This window comes from Molothrus aeneus, chromosome 15 (assembly GCF_037042795.1).
Source record: "Molothrus aeneus isolate 106 chromosome 15, BPBGC_Maene_1.0, whole genome shotgun sequence".
NCBI classification, from domain to species: Eukaryota; Metazoa; Chordata; class Aves; order Passeriformes; family Icteridae; genus Molothrus; species Molothrus aeneus.
This window is the reverse complement of record NC_089660.1, coordinates 11642786-11664915: the sequence shown is the minus strand read 5'-3', so window position 1 is coordinate 11664915 and position 22130 is coordinate 11642786. Positions and strand designations below refer to the sequence as shown.

At 37.8% G+C, this 22130-nt stretch overlaps 1 protein-coding gene across 2 annotated transcripts in view; it reads left to right on the top strand.

Moving 5' to 3' along the window:
* The window catches only part of GABRB2 (gamma-aminobutyric acid type A receptor subunit beta2), a 138062-nt gene that overhangs the window by 97567 nt on the left and 18365 nt on the right, over positions 1–22130 (top strand). For both annotated transcript variants that reach the window (XM_066559960.1, XM_066559959.1), the window contains exons 8-10: positions 13712–13849; positions 15025–15177; positions 18346–18590. In XM_066559960.1, coding sequence (XP_066416057.1) covers positions 13712–13849; positions 15025–15177; positions 18346–18590 — 536 coding nt within the window. The remainder of the gene's footprint in view (positions 1–13711; positions 13850–15024; positions 15178–18345; positions 18591–22130) is intronic.

The following is a 22130-nucleotide window of genomic DNA, read 5'->3' as shown; positions in this document are numbered from 1 at the left end:
CATGCAGAAATAGGAAAAAAAAATAAATCAGCATTTCAGTGCTCCAGCAGTACTGCTTGGGCTGGATTAGGATTTTGGGATGAGTCAGAGGCTGCAGCAGCAGCACTGGGAGCTGAGAACTCAGCACTTCCCCAGTCTGAGGGAAACAAGGGTCTAAATGCCACTGGAGGAGCTGTCTAGCAATCCAACGCGAATTATGACCCAAATGTTTGTTACCACGTATTCCTTGTCACTTTACACTTCAGAACAGGTGTTAGCTACAGTCTTCTGGCAAAATTTTATCTTTGCTAATTAAATTCTGCCCTGCTAAACTCCCCCTGTAATTTTAATTGGATTTTGCATTCCTCAATGTATGCCATAAATTGTTCTGTGAGGCTACTTTGTGCTATGAAATGGCTGCATCTAATTTGTAGCTGGCATACTCCTTAACCCCTCATACATGTAATGAGAATTTGGGAAGTGATTTAAAATTTATTTATTTTGGTAGCTAAAATCCATGAAATCTTCATCAGGCAAAACTCATTCTTGGTTTCCCTTAGTTTTCTCAAGGGATTTTATTTGGCTAAAAACTGTTTTAGAGAATTGTCTCTAGGGAATAAACAGGTAGAATTGCAAAAAAAAAAAAAATAGCCCACCTTCGTCCATGCTGAGAACTAATTTAAAAAGAAATTACTGCAGTACAAAGACTGCAAAAGAAACTAAGCTGAAAGATTATTCTTGTGAGACAGAAGTCTGGTACTAAAAACTGGTTTTCTCTATGCTTTAGACAAGTGAGCTCTTCATAAGATTATGTATTAATTTGCACGTAGCATAAATATATGGTTTAAGTGAATTTAGGTAAAAAGAGAAACATAAACACTTTGTCTACCAAAGCTGAAAGACAGGATGAAAGCAAAATGGTTTCCCTTGGATTTTCCTAATGTATTCTGAATAATTTTCCTTTTTAAGAAGGGCCTCTTTTTTGTTGCAATAGGTTTTTGTCTTTTCCACATTTTATTTGCCTTTTGCATTCCTATCATTTCAGTTCTGAAACACATCTAACCTTTCCAAACTAGAATGGTTTTTCCCTTGATCACCCTGTTGTTTATATGAACAAGTCTCTAATGCAGCCTAGTGTTGTAGTGATGGTAAAAATAGCTGAAAATACCCACGAAGGATGAGCCCAAGAATATTTCTGATCACCTTTCTGTATGAAAAACATTTGTTGGTAGATCTTCAACAGGTGTAAACCCTCAAGAATCTATTGATAATCAACCCCATCTGAGCCACTGTCCCTGCATCATTTCCTTTCATCAAACCAACATTCTGAGGTTTCTGAATTACAAATCATTCTGAAATATTGACATTCAGTAATTCTGCAGAGCACAGATGATGGAAGTGCAGCTTCTGTATTTCTGCTCACTTAAAAGATTATTCTCAACAAAGTCAGGGAAAATTCTTTTCAAAGAAGGTGTCATTGCTGGACATGCAGATGCAGCTCTGATGTAAATCCATGGGAATGTTGCCATTATCATCCACAATAATTATACATTTGATAATGACTTCCTGGTTTACTTTTTTCCTAGTATTCATTGTTGTTTGTATGGCATTTTTCTTGATATACTTGATATTAAAGTTATGTTTGTTTATGTTCTGAGCTTTATGAATTAAGCTGTGTAATTATGCTATTTAGAGTGGTTATACATTTTAAAATCTGGATATTTAGAAGGAAATATGGCATATTTTTAAACATTTTCAGAAAAATAGTTTTTAATGTTTTCTACTCTTCTAAATTGATTGTTTGCTAGTGTGTCAGCCTCTTTAACTGTTGGTATTATATTAGTTCCACATCTTCAGCTACCAACCTTCTTCCAAGTGCAGTGATCCCACAGAAAATGTTAACAATATAGAGCTATTTGCTATATTTAATGGTGCATCAAATAGCTGTAATGGGCAGGTCATGAATACATTTGGGTTAGTGAAGAGGACAAAAGTGCAGCACAGGTTTTTTTTGGTTTTTATTGTAATTAAGCTGGCAGATTGCCTTCTATGTGTTCAATTTCATCCAAAATCAAAACAAATAAACCTTGGAAGTAAACTTAGTATTTGATAGGTCCTTTAAGTGTTCTCTAGAGGTTGATGTATTTTTTAATATAATATTGGAAGGTTTTTGGTTGGTGATGTCAGCCATGTGCACAGTAAACTGCACGGAGAGTTGAGGGTGTGCCTGAGGAGGTGTAGAGGTTGTTTGAACCACCACAACTGAATGTGGGGCATCCTCTCAGAGAGCTGCTCCTCTCCATCCTCTTCTTGCTGGGTTTCTGGTACTCACCATGTGACCACAGGAATTTGGGTGCTCTGGTGGGGATGACCCATTCTTTATGGTCACGTGCATTTCTGTTTATGGTGCTCATGAGTATTTACTGTTACTGCTGGCCAGGCAGTTCCACCCAAAGGAAGAGTCTAATGAGCCTCCAGGGAGAGCTGCTCCACTTCATCCCTTTCAGGTTTGTCCTTGGCATGTACCTGTACTGACAATTTTGAAGCAGCACTGCATTATTATGAGCTTGTAGACCTGGAAGGTTTTTGGTTTCCTTGAAGACAAAGTGCCCTATGTTTTCCCTGTTGACTTGGCAACGCTTTTGTGTTTCAATAGCTCTTGATACTTTAAAAAGCAAGAATCAGACTCAGTCTGTCTTTCTGTATTTATGCTTGGTACGGGGAAGGAAATGAAGGGATTTCTTAGCTTCACCACTCTACACACAAATTGGATGTTATTAGAGATCTTGTGCCCAGGACAACATTGCGTTTGCATACCTTCCGTTTGTCTGACAGCTCCCTGAGGTGTTCCAAGTCACAGGGGCAGTTTAAAGCCACTTGGGACAGGTCAGTTTTGCAGTGTTCCCACTCCTAACTCATGACAGAATGACATGATAAAACTCAAATGACAGAGATCATTATCTTCAACTCCATGCCTTCCAAAGATGTTTTGTTTCACATTTTTTCTTTGCCACACAAGAGGCCTTTCATTTTAAGCTTTGGACAAATAGTTGCTTTATACAATCATAGTAATAAAAATTTTCCTTATAATTACTGCAGCATACACATACTTGTAACTTAAACAGGGTACTGCAGTAATTTAATGATGCAAAGTTGGGAGCACCACAGATAGTACAAAGGTTTGATAACAGTGTTTACAAGGTGGCTGTTAGATACCTGTCTCAGGGGTGTTCTGAGCCCTGACAGCTTCCTGGGCACTGAGGATGCTGCAGAGCAGAGGAGGAATCCAATTTTCATATTTATGGTAGCAGAGCTCACTGTACTTTCAGTTTCTTGCTTCTGCTCTGAAGCAATGTGTTCCCTACAAGTAGCAACTTTTCTGATTCATAAAGCCCACAGACACACACAGGATAACACTTCCAAAGGAAAGACAAAGTTAGGAAATAAGAATATAGATGTAGATAAGGGCATGTGTGATGCACACATAAGCCTTGAGTTGTAAGGATAAGCTAGAAATTAATGTCACTGTGTAAGGGAAAAGGCAGTTTAAATAAAGAACAGACAGGCACAGGTATGTAATACTGTAGATTTATCTGTAAATAGTCACATTGGTGTTTTGGGTTTTTTTTTTTTTTTTTGTAGCTTCGAGGTGACTTTGACTCAAAACTCCTCCAAGAATGATTCTGTGCAGTTGTGTCAGGAATGTATAGTGATTCTGAAGCACTACTTATAACATATTCCATTGCTGCATGGTTTATTATACATTATTGTATTATTCATGTGTTTTTCCTCTTCGTTTTTTCTGAAGAAGGGTATTTATTTCAAAGGCACGAGAGAGGTGCAGTCCACATGGGGCTCTCAGCAAAAAGTTGTAGTTCTTTAACTTTTGTATTTGAGGCTGATTTCCTTTTATGTATGTTAAAATGTTGTACTGGATTCTTCTTAATGAACATTTATATGCAGATATCCTGCTTTTTCAGCCCAAGAGGCAACCTTATGTAATACATATTTGCATATTGACACAGTTACAATACTAGAGCTAGAGGAAAACAGAATAAAAGTCAACAGGGTGTTAAAATGTGCTTGCAAGGAAAAGTCCCTTTAAGGCTTGGCATTGTCTTGTCTCAGTCACACCTACTTCATGAGCTTGGCATAGCCTTGAGCAATGCCTGGAGTTGCAGCTCAGAAGAAAAGTGAGTGTTAGAAAAGTTACAGACAATTCTGTGAACTTATAAACTTCTAAAATGTATTAATAAAACCTAGTATGGTACATCAATGGAGATCAGAGGAGGACACCAGATACTGAGTAAAAGAGTATATTACCTATAGAGCAGAATTTAATGCAGCTTTGTGGTACATAAGAGCCAAAACTTTAAACTTGACTAGGGAAAGAGGACTTTTCTAGTGAAAAAAAAATGTGTGGTGAGGTTGCATTTACAGAAGTAGCTGCTGAATGGTGTGTTTGAGGCTCTCAGGGTTGGTCTCCTGTGCCAGAGAGATGCAGAGAGCTCAAGCAGCTTTCATTCTCCTTTGGCCTTGTCCCCATCTCCTGTTAAAACACTTGCAATTCCTGCTACCTTGTGCATACCCATCCACAACCATTAGCATCTTGTGACCCACCAAATAACTGTTCTCTGTGTTCCATTTCTAAAAGCTGGAGGGATGGGTGTCAAAAGAATTTTTTCTGGCCTCTTTCAGCATCCCAGGAAAGTAGTTGGTATACTGCCAACAAACCTGTGCTGTCTTTCCTGATAGAGGTGTCACAAGAGAGTTTCCTGCAGGAAAGTCCTCTGAGCCTTGAGGCACACAGCTCCCACTGAAATATTTTGAGGAGGCAGCGATGTGGTTTCTGATACCAACCAAGCTGTGTGAAGGACACAGAAATGTTACAGGACTATTGCAATTTTTAGAAAATAATGATGTAGTTCTAACAATATCATGGTCTATAATTAAAGTTCCTATAAACTTCATTCACATGGTACTGTATAAATAGTTCTCCACATCAAAGGTAGAGGTAATTATCCTTGAAAAACTTGTAGATGACAGAAGACTTATCCAGATAGGAAAGAGAAAGTTCCCAGATCTATACATGTGGATGACTTTAGAAGGAGCATTAATTATAGCTTGCTCATTACTAAAAGAAAATTAATTTCTGCAGGTTCAGGTAAGTGTCCAAACCCAATCATTATTCTGCATGTGTAAAAATCTGTGGGGGCTTTTATGTTCTAATGAACATTTCACTCTTGGCAATAACAGATCTTAGCATGTTCCTGCTGGACAGTCTATGAGACCAAAGTTCCTAAACCTTCATAACCAGATTTTATCTAAAAGTAGAAGTGTTTTAGATACTGTAATCTCCTTCAGGCAAAGATGGAATAATATTTCAGAATATTACCTCACACATCATTGCAAGCTAGCATATCATAATGAATAAATATTTTTCTAAATTGAAAAAATGGCAGAGCCACAAACAGAAGGGCTTTCTTCTACAAATTGCATTTTTCTCCTTGTGGCCTTGTATTTTTAATACAGCTATGGAATAATTAAGCAGAGTGGAGTATTAATGCAATTTTATAAATAAAGTTAGGGTTGCCAGATGTTGTTCATTTTTCCTCTCTTTTTTAAATGTAGATCAGCATTCAAAATGTAGGCTGGTAGTGGGTTGCAGGAAACTTAGAACATTTGGTCTTACATATCTAAGGTATTAAAAATTGAGCTTGTGGAGTTGATGCTTTGCTGATTCATTTGTTTGGATATACCCCTCATTTCTATTTCCAGTTTCAAAAAAACCACTTCTTAAATCAGATAAGAGAGCAAACAGCATACACAGTCTTTTTATTAAGTCTTCTCTGAAATAAGCAAGTTGTGAGATTTGTTTGTCTAAGGGAACAATATTCAATGACCTTCATAACTTACAGATTACATATAATTGCTTTGGACAGCAATTTTCCTATGCATAAATTAGTTCATGTAGTCAAATGAGATAAAAGTACAGGAACCAGCTCAAATCATGAAATACAGGCTGCAGTGATGAGATTCATGGTAGGGTGCAAATATAAGTATTTGGTTTCCCTACATGATCCTTGTCCTTACTGAAGGAGAAAATAATTTGTCATTTACACCCACTCACTATGGATGTGCATTTTACTATAAAAGTTCTGTTCCTGAAATATGGCCTTTCAAAAGTAGAAGACAGTTGCTAATAATTATTTTCAAGGAGCAGAAACAGTGTTTAGTTTTACATAGAGAGTTGAGGGTTAAGACATTTCCATCAATCTTCAAAAATATCTTTTCAGAATACAGGTGAAAATTGTGTGTGTGTGTGTGTGTATGCATCAAAGTACCAAAAATTGTTCCCTCTGCACCCATGTTGGCTTGTTAATATGATGCAAAGAGAACACAGTCCTTCCTATTTGAATAATTACTAAAACATATCCCTCATTTAATAACACAATAGAGTTTTCATATTTGATTGTGGGGCTGATGAGATTGCCAATGCAAATTTGTGGACTTTTCAAAATGATCCAGTTAATATATGAGAGGCACCATCCATTTACTGAATTGTTCAGTTGAACATTTTTAGCCATGTTCATTAAGGTCTGTGCACCTCACTACTACCTTGCTCTTTAAACTGGAGGGTTTGGGTGTGGCAGAAGGTTCAAGCAGACCTTGAGTGGTCTCTGGGCATTCCAAGTTCTCTCTTCCATGTAGATCTCCCAGTTCAGCTTTCTGGGACTTGTGTTCTGTCTCTGATTGAGATTAAATCTTGTGAACCAGGGTAAACAACATTTGTTTTCTTGTAAGCAATTTCTGATGTCTGTGAGATATTGAAGGTATTTATTTATTATTTTTTATTTTGACTTTTTTCATTTATTTAAATGTGGAGCAAATAGCTATGAATTATGTAGTAAAATCTTCAGTCTTTAAAAATAGGAAATAATTTATATTTTCACTTTGTTGATCATTCTGGGGAAAAAAAAAGCCTATTTCCTGCTTGTACCTGATTGCACTTGTCTTTTCTCAATGGTTGTTTTCACTTGAGTTCTGTTCATTTTGTGATTTAATGGCGTTGAAATAGATCACTTAAGTATTCATGTATTCATTTTTATCCTATTTACATCAGTTCACATTTCAATAGAAATTTATTTCTGCCTAAATGTTGCTTTCCTCAGCAATGATTGGTATCTTCATGGTTGCATATTGCAGTTTCCTACTGCATCTTTGAAGCTCTACCATTGCAAGAAGTGAAAGTAAATTTCTTGGCTTCTCTGTGTCACTGACAATAAAATTGAGACTTTAAAAAATAGTTCATTATATTGGGTTTCTTAATATTGAGTTTCAGAGTTTTCTACCATAGTCTAGCTTTAATTGCAAATGAAACTAACCTTCCCACCATCTTGTATGTCTGGGACAGATTTGTCGTGTCTCACGTAGTCACTTGTGTGTTCCAGAACTCCTTTTTTTCTGTGGTATGTGTAATAAGGAAATAATAAACTTGACTGCAGAAATCTAATGTATACTAATCTGGTTTTTTAAATTCAAAGATTAAGGGTTTTTTTCTTCATAATTTTTATCGTAGTGAATGTGAGAAATATGTTTAGCTCTAACTTTATACTGACAACTGTTGCCACCCATGTTTTCCTCACATATGTGCTTAATGTCACCCATGCTACACTGAAATAACCTTCAAGATGATCCAGACTTAATCAATGTGCTGACATAATGCTGTCAACCTTATCCTCAGGAAAGGTCATCTGCTAAATGAAGTGAGTGGGTTAGGGAATACAAACTGTGGCAGAAATGGGGGTTAGGATGCTTCTGTGTACTGTATAAAACATTATCTAAAGCTGTTTGTTTGCCTGCAGAAATCAGATACCGAATTTCTAATTGATGGAAATCCCTGGATTTTAGCCATTTAAATAAATAAAACTGAGCCAGATGTGTTTTACTTTATGGTGTTCTGGGATATATTTAATGCATTAACGTGGCACTTGGTCTGCAGGACAAAAGTATGATGGAAATCAGAAGGAAAAAGATGAAGAGCATCCTTGTGTGCAGCAAGTGGGAAAGATCTGAGCTCCAACCCACCCAGAGAGTGCCCATCTCTCCCTGGAGCCCCAGAGGGAGCTTGGCTCTGGTGCTGGGGCACCCTCCCTGTGCCGCTCAGCCACCAGGACCCTCCTGTCACCAGGCACTTCTGCTCCACATGCTCTTGTCCCTGCTGGGTGAGGAGCTCCTAGGCTTGCAGCATCTCCACAGTGCTGAACCCAACTACTTTTTAGATCATTCATACTGGTGGGAGGAACTGAACTTGTAGAAGCAAAAAGATTGTGTGAAATTGTTGTGTTCCAGGAGATAAAAGGTTTTTGGATGTTATTGCATGGATACAGTTCTCCCTATCTGATTCTGATCTCTTTCCTTTCCTAGAAATATTGTAGCAGTGGAAATATATTTTTGAAAGCATTTTGCAGGAGGTGCTCTGAAGTATGAACAATTTTCAGTGAAAGCATTAGGGGAAAAAAAAAAAGTTAAGGAGTCCCACCAGGATACCTATTCTGTAAGTTATAGGCTTCCTGTAAAAATTAGCTTGAAAGCTTGAAGTACCTACATAAAAATTAAATTGATTCTGCTAATATAATGGGAATTCCACTCTAAGGCCTGGAATCAATTTTATTATTTCACTTGTTCATCAAAAGGAATTTTCTTTTTTTAAATAGCTGTGTATAGTAATTACAGCATCACATTTCTGTCCCTTTCTTTGACCTACCCTACTCTGCCCAGTAAGGAGCCATTTGTACAACTTGAAGATGATTGTTTTTTGAGAATGTTGCCAATTTAATCTAAAAATCACTTGAATTTCACTGCAGTCAGAAAACTGTTCATCCTCTTTGTATCCAAATCCTCAGAGCCTTAGGGGAAAAAGCCTTTGAAGTGGAATGTAAGAAGAATTTTAATGTTTTATGCAGAAAGACAAGAGTTTAGAGGGGATGAGAAAGAAGAGAAAGAAACAAGTGTGATATGCATTTTTCCAATTGCTCTGGCACACAAACTCTGGTTTTCCTACTCACCCTTATATCACCCCACTGGTTTCAGCACCTCATGTCTTATGTTCTCCTCAGCTTTAAACATCTCTGCAAATTCAAGGAAACACTTCTAACTTTCTCTTTCTGGCTATGTTTTTGAATGAATAAGTGAAGGCTGAAGTGGTACAGTGAAACAAGTTTGAGAGATCTGAAAGGCTTCCAATTTTCAAAACATGCTTTGAATGTTACTTAGGGTTTTATAAGTAATTTTGCTGTGTAAATGTAAAACTGCTGAAGAAAATATGGAAAAAGGAGGGAGTAGTGGTTCTATGTTTAAAACTAAAATACATAGATATTGCCATTAAAGGTATTCTACAGTCTATTTTACAAACAGGATTAATCACTGAATTTAATATTTCTTTGCAGCATTCCTCTCATTTTACAGGGCCTGTAGATGTCAAGTTCTTCTATGACCTACATTTATATAAATTAATGTATTATGGTTGCTAGCTAAGGATGTTTTATATAGTTGTATTCAAAACTTTCTCTTGGGTATAGATATCATGCATGGGTTCTCTCCTTTTATTTTGGGAAGGTACAATATTGCGAGTGGCTAGGCAAAGAAAATCCATTTTATAGTAGCAGGAGAAAGTAGCTTGTTACCCATTGCCTACCTATGAGGCCGTAGGTTTTTGTATATAGTTATGTACATTTGAATTTTTTCCCCAAAAATGCCATGTGTATAATGCAGCTCTGTTGTTCTCCACCAGGTGTAGGCTGTTTGCCTTGTAAATGGTTGCTTTTAAATAGTGTTTAAGTCCAGAATCTGCTGTAAACTGAGTTCTCATATGTTGTTTATTGGTGAGCAGAAGACAAATACCTCAGGTGATCAAAGTGGGGGGGGTGCTCCCAGCTTTCACCAGTCTCCAGACCCTCTCAGCAAAAATTTGGGGTAGCTGAGCAGTGCTTCATCATAACTGCATGGTCTCAATGCTCAGAATCACAGATCCAGGTTGTAAGTAGAGCAGCAGTTATTTGGATAAGCTTCAGCAGCTGGGGGTGGCATTCAGAGGTGCCAACAGGATGCTTTTGTCTCCTGTGGCTCCTGGTCAGGGCTGAGGTGGCTCTCCTGAGCTCAGAGGTAATGCAGGCTGTGTGCTTGCACTGCCCCAGCTCACACAAATTGCTGATGGTTCAGAACAGAGAGAGGCTAGGGCATGGCCTCACAATCCTCCCCTTTTTTTAGGCACATTTTCACTGTTTTGCATGTTTGTCATTTCCCTCTCCCCCGCCCCCCAAAAAAAAAAATCAACAGCTGCCTTATGTTCAATCTCCAGGTGCTGCCATCGTGTCAGTAATGTGGAGCATTGAATTCCTGCACAGTGCACACTGGAGATGTGTAGATGTAAAATATCTCCTGGCTGTCATGTATAAACTGCAGCATTGTGAGACAGTGAATCCTGATAAATCCTGAGTTTTTCAGAAAAATCTGCTTCTTTTCTTCCATTGTATGGTGTTTCTGATAATTGTCTTGTGTCTAAATATTTTTGTTTTCAGTCAGTAATGTTACAGCTTTCGTTTTAGGTTGTTTGTATTAGAAGAATTTCCTATTTTTGACTTGTCTTGAATAGGCTGGAAAAAAATTGGTGCTTTTATAGTTTCTATGTGAAGGGGGTTTTATTTTATGTTCTATTAGTTGTTTGTTTTTCCTCTACAGTGCTTCATCATCTGTCATCCCTCAATGCATACAGGATGATAAACTCCCTGTCCCTGTTAATGGGAGTTGAGAATATTTTGCTTCTCTCAGGATTGGTGCCATATTACCAGGACAATGTATTGATTTGGGTGACTGCCAGTGTGTGATGCATGACAGAAATGAGAAATTGAACTTTCTGAACGTGAAGTAAATTGTGCTGATGATGATATATAAATGACTGAGGGAAAAGCAATCAATCAGATGCTCTCTGCTGGCAGCTGAGCTACATACAATTTAATATATAGTAAACCAACAGTTGTTTAGAGTCTAAATCAAATAGTGTTCTGTGCTAAACTCATATTCTTGCAAAGATTACTTGGAACATTTCTGGGTTTAGTATGCTTTCCTTTTTGCTTTACCAACATGTGGTGTTTGATAATTTAGAAATATTGAACTGACTCTATTAATTCTTGTTTTTTCTTGTCAAGAGTGACAGGTTTTTTTCTAGACTGCTTATTACTACTTTAAATTGGTTGATCTTTAAATAATTTTAACTTGTTTGTTGAGTTGTTTTGAGTCCCAGATACCTGCAGAAGGAGTTTATTATAGCTGCAGGTAATTGGACTTTACTGTAAAACATCCACTAGAGACATGAATAGGCCCATTCTCTCTTTTGGCAGATGTTTTGCAGATATTAGACTTATATCCAATTATCTTTGGGTACTTTGCAGCACACAAGAGCATTCATGTGCAGATGACTGTAATATTCTTTGCTCTCCTTCTCCACACTCTGAAATGAATGGGATAATTTATCCTTTTTGGAAAGAGAAGTATTTTAATGAAAGCTTCAAGAGACTTCCTGAAGTTCTCCTTATTAATTAATAAGTCCTGTCATTCTGGATCTGTCTCAGGTTATCATTGGCCCAATGTAAGACCCTTCAGTAGTAGGGAATTCTGCTCAGTTCTTCCCAAAGCCACCCAGAGCTGCAGAGTTTGGAATCTTCAGTTTGAACTTTGGGGTGGGAGTTTCCAAAGATTCCTCTCTCCTAAGATGTTGTCAATGTTTGCTTTGTGTTAAGGCTGTGAGAATCCAGGGAGAAGCTGAACCACAAATTCCTGGTGGAGGGTAAAGCTGAAGCATTTGGTCATCAGCTGGAATGTAAATCCTGGAGGTCTCTTGTGTGAACCCTGCCATGATTAGACAGTTCAAGGCCAAATTGTTCATAGACAGTTTGGCAAAAAGTTCTTCCAACAGATATTCTAAAAAATACAACCAAATAAAAAGCCATTTGGGCTTTTTATAAACTTTTTCTCTCACATAGAAAAGTGGGGTTTTTCCCTGCTGAAACTTATTTTGCCATTTGTTTTCTTTTTTCAGAAATAAAATAAAAATATAATACTGATTAATTAGCTGTGAGGTTTAACAATTTAGTTACCTCAGAATTAACTATGTTACCTTGATTAATCCAAGTTCAGTAAATGGTATTAGAATCTGTAACTTGGCATTGGAGGGCAGGGTTGATGTCAGAATATCAGCAAAACTTGACAATATCACAAAGAAACTCCCAAAAAAGTAATATCAACCTTCCTAAACTCTCTAAGGGGGTGTTCTTTTATATTTTTCATAACATGAAATGCAGTAAGTTGCTTTTACATTTCAATATGAGGCAATATAATTATTCATCTTTATTTTACTTTAGACTTTATTTTATTTTAGATTTTATTTTATTTCTCTCTGAAAGCCAAGAGTAAGACTTGACAAATATGAAGTTGCTAGGCAGGGAAACATAAGTAAGCTGCCTCTTTTCTGAAGACAGACTTGTGGCCAGGAAAGTAAAAGAGTCACTTATACAAAACTCTGGAATTGCTATCAACATACTATAGGAATGTATCTACCAAAATACTTTTAAAAATTGTGTGTATTAGATAGATTTTTATAGTTGTTTCAGTGATTTTACAGATTATTTGGTTCATGTCTTCAAAACTGCTTGCCTTCCACTAATGCTGAACTCTGGATTCTACTTGTATTATCAAAAATTAATGATGAACAGGAGCAATTTTACAGATTCTATGCATTATTCTTTGACATTCAGTGGTATTTGAGCATTCTAAAATGGTATTCAGTGTTTAATTTTGTCCTTAGTCTGTGGATGAGGACTTAAAATCAAGGTATTTTATATATTTATTATCTCAATTTGCAAAGAAGTCATGGTCATTATTCTGTATTTTAGTTTCAAGGACAAAAGTCTTTAGATTAATGCATAATGAAACATTAATGAATATTGTATTTCCTGGTTTTGCAATAGATTTATTTCTGATGTCTCACGATCATTTCTGTACACCAACTCTGGAGCATGGAACTTGGCTCAGGTGCCATTGGGGAACCCAGATTCCTTTCTCATGGATGTTTTATGACTCTGTGAACACGTGCTGTGTTCTGGGGTGTTTTGTTGGCTGGTGGGAATTTTATTTTTCTTTGGTTGATTTCTTGTGGGTGGTATTTTGCCACTGATGGGTGTTGCATCTTCTATCATTGCTTCCTACATGGCCTCTTACAAGCCTCACTGAACGTGGCTGTGTTTTACTGCATTCAAGCCATTTTAGTAAAAGAACTATGCTGGTTTTTACAACTGAAAACTAAACATTGCCAGTGCTGATGTTTCAGCTCAGGGACAGAAGTTACAGCAAACTCATGCTGTTTTATCCAGCCTTGGGATCAGAATCTACCTTAAGCTGATGTACAGTTGCTCTCTAGAGATGGGATATGTGTAGTCTTAATTTGGTTTTAAAGGTCTGTTTTGTTAATACATTCATGTAATATATCTTTTAAAAAAATACAAAAGCCAACAAATATTAAAATGTACCTAGGATTGCCTTTTGAAGTTATGTTTGGAATGACCTGTGTCTGTATGTTTATAAATGTTTCAATTTTAGAAATAGATTTCATATGTTTTGAGTAAATGAACTGCTCCCCATGATGTCAGATCTCACTTGTTTGTTCCTGTTTTTATAGATGGCTATACAACAGATGACATTGAGTTTTACTGGCGTGGGGGTGATAATGCAGTCACAGGAGTGACAAAAATCGAGCTGCCACAGTTCTCCATTGTGGACTACAAGCTTATCACCAAGAATGTTGTTTTCTCTACAGGTTTGTGGGGGGGAACTTAAAAGGGGAATTCTTTTAAAGACTTTTAAAACTGGATTAATTCTTAGTGTGCTGTTGAGGAGCAAAACTTTTAGAAACAGGAACAAAATAGAGCAGCAGCTGTGAATTTGGAAAGCAGAGGTTTTTATTACAGCTTCCATAGTGTATAAGGCACCACTCATTAAAATGTGTAATCTGTCATGTTTAGGCTCAGCAAATGAGCTGTATTTTTTGTTTACCCGTGAAAACTGATGAAGCCACTTGTACACCTCTGTTCCCCAACGTGTAGGAAATTTAGGAACCTTTTTCTCCATATTTTTAGATTTTTTTTTGCCATGTTGGGGATGTATTAGACTAATTACTTTGTCTTCAATATGAAATCTTTAAAATGCTTGTTTCACGATTTCCAGTTTAGCCTATTCTAGCAAATGCATGACATTCTGAAGGCTGAAAAGATGCTTTCTGAGAAGGAGCAGAAAATCAGATTGCATTTCATGAAATAAAAATAATAATAATTAAAAAACCCCTAACATATTTAAATGACATTAAATTGCTCAAGGGAGGCAAGAGTTTAATTGGGCTGTTACTAGGAGGTGTTTTCTACCTATTTGAGAAACCCATTAAGTGTGTTAAAAAAAATATCTTCAAAACTCACTGTTCAGATATGGGTAGAAATCACCTTTGGAGGGACTGTAGAATAATTGTACATTGAAAATTCTTCAAAATCAAGCAGAAATGGGACTTGAAGAATGATTTCTAGGCACCCATATTAACAAATGTTTCAAGCACTACAATATTTCTGATGTCCAGTGACAAGAGAGGAGTGTTGCATTTCTTGGAGAGACGTTTAGGATCAGGGCTGCACTGAAGCTGGCATATGAGAGTTTGTCAGGGAAGAGGAATTTCTGTGCTTTGTTGCTCTGATTTGTATTTTGGCTGTTGATTGTTGAATGTTATGATTACCAGCAGATAAGCAACTAGAGCATCTTTGTAGCCTCAGCATAAAAGATTATTTAATCCCAATTCTTGCTAGAAATTCTGCCGCTGAATATCCTGGATCTTTCAGCTCTGAGTGTACTCTACGTCAAATGAAAAAATAAAACAAAAATGACAGAAAAGAAAAATGTTTTCAGGCATTATACAAATAAATTATGGCCGTACCAAATATTCTCTTTTAGGTGCCTACCCAAGGCTGTCTCTCAGCTTTAAACTTAAGAGAAACATTGGTTACTTCATTCTGCAGACCTACATGCCTTCTATTCTGATCACTATCCTGTCCTGGGTTTCCTTCTGGATTAATTATGATGCTTCAGCTGCAAGAGTTGCTTTAGGTAGGCATTTTTACACATCTCATGCAGTGTGCATTAGCTGAATGGTTTTTCTGGCTTCTGGCTGAGTGTATAGTGCATGATTTCAAAATAAAAAAATCTATGTGTTAGATCTTTTTATGTGTGGCTTGTTAAGCTTTGTATTATTTGAATCAGCATTTAAAACATCAGAATTTAAATAAAAATTAAAGTGATTTCATGTCTGAATCGGCCAACTTTATAATCATTGTAATCAAAATTAGCTCAACATATTCTGTTGTTCTTTTGCTGCTTGTTTTTTCTCTGAAAAGAATGCACTTAGTTTGCTTTTGCCCATAGCAGTCCAGAATACACGTTCAGCATTGTGTTATGGATTATAAATTGCTTTTCCTTTCAGGAATTAAATAAAGTTTTACTAGGTTTGCATAGCTCTCTTGTCCTTATGTTGAGGGAGGAGGCTGTGCCTCAAATCCAGTTCCTGGCTCCTCACTCCAGACTCACATTGAGGGGCTGGGATGTGTCCAGAGAAGGGCAAGAGAGCTGGGGAAGGGTCTGGAGCACAGGACTGATGAGGAGCAGCTGGGGGAGCTCAGCCTGGAGAAAAGGAGGCTCAGGGGGGACCTCCTTGCCCCCTAAAACTCCCTGGCAGAGAGGTGCAGCCAGCTGAGGGTCGGTGTCTTCTGCCAAGTGAAAGAACAAGAGGAAATGGGCTCGAGTTATGCCAGGGGAGGTTTAGATTAGATCCTAGGAGAAATTTCTTCACCAAAAAGGTTTCTACCCTTGGCAGAGGCTGTTTTGGGAAGTGGTGGAGTTACCATCCATGAAGGGATTTAAAAGATTTGAAGACTTGGTGCCTGGGGAACATGGTTTAGTGGTGGATGTGGCAGTTCTGAGTTAAAAATTGCATTCAATTAACTTAAAGGTCTTTTCCAACCTAAATTATTGCACGAGTCCGATTATTTTTTCCCTACTGCTACCTTAGGTTCTAAAGCAAAACTGTTTCCCTAATTAATCTCTAGAGTATTTGTCTATCTCATCACTAGGCCTATGTGTATCTTTTTATTCTGTGCCCCTCATCATAAAGAGCATGTTCCAAAAATAAGTGTATCTATTGCCAAGTTTTGTCAAAATCAGACTGATTCCTGCCAGTACAGTTCTTGTATAGCTAAAATAAGTAAAACCCCATAAAAGATGCCATTGAAAATTTGACATTTTAATGTTATAGAATACATCTGAGTTTTACCAGACCTTTCTGTGTAGCATTTTGCCTTAAGAATATCAGACTGCAGACATCCTGAAAATGTGGAGGAAAGCAAGATAAAGCAATTTTAGCCTGTAATTTTCAACTGAGACTCATTACAGAAAGTTGCAGTTTATCTGGTTAAAAATATATTTATGGAATCCAACTACTGTTTGCTTGACTGAGCTCAATTTATTACAGGTGTAATGTTTTTTATGCTATGCAAAAAATCCAAGTCCAAGATAAGGACTGAACAAGATGTCCCTGAAAAAATTCAGACACAAAAGCAAACCTACAGAGGGTGGTGGCAAGGTCAGGTAGCCTGTGAAAAATGCACAAAAAAAATCTGAGCAGCCAGGGATCAGGTTAGGTAAGCTAAAGCCCTGAGACAGAACTAAATCTGTCCAGGGACATCAAGGGCAACAAGAAAAGCTTCTATATAGGTACATCAGTGCTAAAAGGTGATGAGGGAAAATGGGAGTCCTCTCTGAAAGGAAACAGGAGGCCTGGATAGCCAGGATCTGAAGAAGACTGAGGTGCTGAACACCTTTTTAATGCCTTGCTCTCATGGACATGTGCTCCAGACACCTTGCCAAGCTGCAGAAGGTAAAGGCTGGCACTGGGAGAATGAAGAACCACCTCCTTAAGAGAACTTGTTGGAGACCATCTAAGGAACATGGGGATCCCAAGCACAAAGTCCATGGGACCTGATGAGATGCATCCACAGGGCCTGAGGGAGCTGGGAAATTGGCTAAAACTCTGTACATCTTATTTGAGAAGCCATGGCAGTCTGGTGAAGTTTCACTGACTAAAAAAGTGGAAGCAAAGGCCCTAATTTTTAAGAGGGGGAAAAAAGAAGACTTGGGGAAGTACAGAACTGTCAGTCTCACGTTGGTGCCTGTCAAGGTCATGGAGCAGATCCTCCTGAAAACTATGCTAAGGCACGTGGAAACCAGGGAGGTGATGGATGAGAGCCAGCCTGGCTTCACTAAGGGCAGGTTGTGCCTGACAGAGTTTGTGACCACCTACAGCAGGGTCCCAGCCCTGGTGGGATGAGGGAAGAGCAACTGCTGTCATCTACCTGGACTTGTGCAAAGCATCTGACACTATTATGCTTGAGATCCTTGTCTCTAAGTTGAAGAGTCATGGATTTGTTGGATGGACCACTCAGTGGATAAGGAATTGGCTGGATGGTTGCACTCAACAGTTTGATGTCCAAGTGGAGATGAGTGACAAGTGTCCTCAGGGGTCTGTGTTGGGATTGTGCTGCTTTAACATCTTGGTCAGCAACATGGACAGTGGGATTGAGGGTGTCCTTGGCAAGTTCCTGAGCTGTGTGGTGTTCCCCACATACTGGAGGGAAGAGATGCCATCCAGAGGAGCATTAAAAGGCTGGAGAAATGTCACAAAGATAATTGTGTGACTAGAGCACCACTCTCCATGAAGACAGGGAGTTGGAATTGTTCAGCCTGGAGCAGAGAAGGCTCCAGGGAGACCTTAGGGCATCTTTGAGAGCCTAAAAGTGCTCCAAGAGAGCTGGAGAGGAACTTGGGACAAAGGGGAATGTCTTTAAACTGACAGCTGAGGACTGAGGATTTAGTTTAGATCTTAGGAAGAAATTCTTCTCTGTGAGTGTAGTGAGACAGGGGATCAGTTGCCTGGAGCTGGGGCATCCCTGTCCCTAGAAACATTCAAGGCCAGGGTGGATGGGGTTATGAGCAACCTGGTCTAGTGGAAGGATCCCTGCCCATGGTACTAGATGGTTTTGAAGAGCCCTTCCAACCCAAACCTTTCTAGGATTCTATTAATATGGACAAAGGTTAGAGATATCTTTTGTCCACCAGGGGAAAAAAAGCATTTTTCAACTCCAGCATTTAAATAGTAGAAATTATTATTCTAGAAAATAAGTTACAATTATTTCAATCACTATACTTCTCAATTCTTTTTTCCAGGAATCACAACTGTGCTCACAATGACAACAATTAACACCCATCTTCGAGAGACTCTTCCCAAAATTCCATATGTGAAAGCCATTGATATGTACCTTATGGGATGTTTTGTCTTCGTTTTCATGGCTCTGCTGGAGTATGCATTGGTCAACTACATCTTCTTTGGCAGGGGACCTCAGCGCCAAAAGAAAGCAGCAGAAAAAGCTGCCAGTGCCAACAATGAGAAGTTGAGAATGGACGTCAATAAGGTAAACTGTAATGGGGATACATTTTTAGCATTTTCCCAGGAAGACAGGCTCTCACTTCTGTCAGACAGTGCTTTAAAATGTAATTTCTTGAAGAAAATGAGTGGAGTGGAATTATGATGACCTTGTCTTAGCTCTGCAGAGCAGTGTGCTTAGGCACCTCAGCAGTGAATGCTGCCCTCCAGCCTGGGAAGCTGAATGCCTTGTTTCTAAAGCATGCAGTCAGTGAAGTTTTACTGAGAGATGTTTTCTTAGTCAGAATGTAGACTTGAATATGTACAACCTGTTTCCAAAGGAATAAATCCAAAATGATGGCTGTATATTCTAGTAAGAGCTGTATGGAACATTGGAACTAAAATCTAAATTTAACCTGCTTTAATAAATCTTTCAGATGAGCTGGATAAGAAATATTTGCCACAGAAGTGTTTAAAGTTTGAGAAGTTTGCATATTTTCCATGTCTAATGGGCCAGAATACTATTGACTAAATGAGGAGCTTGTCAGAAATAAACCATCAATGTGCTGTGTACTTAATTTTGAATCTAAAAGTAGCCCCCTAGGGATGGAGAATTGAGGCAGAAAAGGTATTTGCCACGATACACACTTCTGGGAAAAGTATCCATTATGCTTAATGAAAATGGGGCACTTATCATAAAGCACTTGTAATTTATCACTTTGACCATTTTGGAATGAATTTCACACAGTGGCAAATCTGTGCTGAATGCAAAAATATTCTCAGTCTAAACTGTATAAACTTTCACACACATGCGAAGTTGGAAAGTTAAATAAGGTTGAATTATCTTTGGGGGTTTGGGGGCTTTTTGGAGGGGTGAGAAGGTTGTGGGATTTTTTTTTTTTTTTTGGTCAGGGGAAGCTCATTGAGTTGTAATTCATCATGACCAAGGAGAAAAAAAAAACTGAAGTCAAAATCTTAAAAAAAAAAAATCTATTTTAGAAAAAACCAAGGGATTATTTGTCAATTGGAAACTTAAGTTTCATACAGCTCTAATAGTGAAATTTCTAATGTTTGTTCAGAACCTCTACACACATAGTGGGTCTGCAGACAGAAGAACTTTTTATTCCAAAAATCCATCACATATTGATAGCACAAAATAGTTTTTTAGATTATAGCTTATAGTCTTTTAAGGAGAGTTATATCACCATGGTTCATAGCTCATCTATTTTTTTTTCTTTTTGATTGAAGAGAAACATATTACAATGAATGAAGGCATACTCATAATGATGGGTTTAATTTTGATGTTATGTTACATATATCATCTTTTAGCATTATAAAGTTCATGAAGACACTGTAACATGTTTTTATTTCTATTTGTGGTTTTTCAGCAATGAAAAAAATCTGTGAGCTTTTATTTAAGCTGTTAGGGATTTTTTTTTCCTTTTTTTAAATTAAATTTCACTTTTAAGGTGCTATAAACTACCCTGTAAGCAATTTTGCAAGATTAGACTTGCATTTACCTGAAGTCTTTCCTCTAACATCAATGGAAATTTAAGATCCATAGGTGTCAGAGTGCCACCAATAGCTGAGGTATATTTCTGTACACTTTACTTCCCTTGTGGTGTTCTCAACATTCTTGTTCATACAACAGACCTTCCAGCTGTGTAACAGAATAGCCAAACCCAGTGGCAAATTGCTGATCATGAAGCAGAGTTTGAAAGCATAGCTGGTGTGTTAATCCAATTCACTAGGCAGAGTAAATTAATTTCAATAACTGTTGAAGAACTCTGCCAGCTTACAGGATTGGCACAAGGTATGCTGTGGAACACAAGGAACAATTTTACATGATTTTTACTTTTTTCATAGTGAGCCTTTCAGTTACCGTTCTGGGCCAGCATGGTGAACAGTCTCTGTCAGTTCTGCTCTGGTACCCAGATCCACTCTGATCTGGTAATCAGGTCTGCAATCCTTTAAGCAATAGGCAGGGAATCAAATAGGAGAGGATCAGAGAACTTGTCCTGCTGCACAGACTGCTCTGGGGAGAAGGAAAGGAGCTGACAGCTGCTCTTGTTGTTTGACCAGCAGCGAGAAAACATATTAATATTTAATGGACCTGAATATTTTATCTATTAAAAGGAGACAAATATTATGTAATTATTTTCATTTGTAAGAATCAAAAAGGGGTCTGAACTGCTGAAATTAATTCAGAAACAGTTTTTTTCATAAAAATCAACATGTTTTAGAAATGGGATCACACACTCCATCTTTAACTAGGCTCCAATAGAGAAGGACTGATTTTACAAGGTATGAGTGTTCTTTTGTGATACTACTAGATTGCTCTTGAATCACTTTGTCCAATATTATGAATTCATAAGAAACAGATACTATACAAGAGAAGATTGATGCCATGAGGAATAAACCTCAAAATATAAGGATGAAAACTTCTACACAAAATTGTGGCTGCATTCAGCATTGACACTGTAAAAGAGGTGGATAAATAGTTATTGGAACTGCTGTTTGTAGTGCAGCATCTCTGCTTATACTTTAGAGACCAGAAAATCTGTAATGGTTTTCTTGCAATTCCAACACTCTTATTTAGTAACAATCTCATAAAACTTTCAATCAAATGTGGTGAGAGGAGAAGTGCTGATCAGTCCTCTCATCCACAACTCTGCTTGCAAAATCAAAGGAGAAGTTAATTCATGCTCCCTTTATGCTGTTGAATTCTCTTCCATGGACAGATCCAGGGTGGATACAGGCACTGGTAATCTCTCTATTTTTGCTTGGTGTTATTCCAAAGATACCAGGGAGCCTACAACACAGCGTGCAAGGGAAGTTTTTTTCCATGGCTGTGGTATCTGCTGAATCCATTGCAATCTCTTGGAGATTGGGTGACTTAGGTGTCCTTGTTTTTTCCATTTGAGTGAACTTCATCAGGCTGGCTGCAGAGCTTCCCCAGGGTTATTCCAGATGAAAGTGTGGCCACATCTTTCTTTAAATTTCACATCATATTCTTTTCATATACAAAATCTGGTAGTTTGGGGTTTCTTCTGTCCTTTTTTTTTTAAAATCATGGAATAGTTTGAGTTGGAAGGGACCTTTAAAGGTCACTCCAACCTCATTTTAATGAGCAGAGCCATCTTCAGCTAGATCAGGTTGCTCAGGGCACCATCCAATGTGACCTTGGATCCCTGTTTCCAGGGATGGGGCATCCACCACCTCTCTGGGCAACCTCTTCTGCTCTTTCATCACTCTTATTTTAAAAAGTTCTTCCATATATCTAGTCTGAATCATCACAGAGGATATATTCCATTTTCAAAGATTGTTGATCCTGTTTGTGGTAATGGAAAGATAGGGAAGGAATTGGGCCTGTATTTGATTTGCTTCTTGGATACTGAAATCTGAGTAATAAAATCATGTAGAAATTTAAAAAACATAAAACTCAAGGCAGATTCAGACTCAGTTACCAGCAGATACATTGCCACACACTTGTTAAATCATATAGGACTTGCTTGATTTTCTTTGCAGTGAGTTCAGATAAAAATGGCTGAATCATCATTTCACTCTTGAAACTTCTCAGGCTGCATTT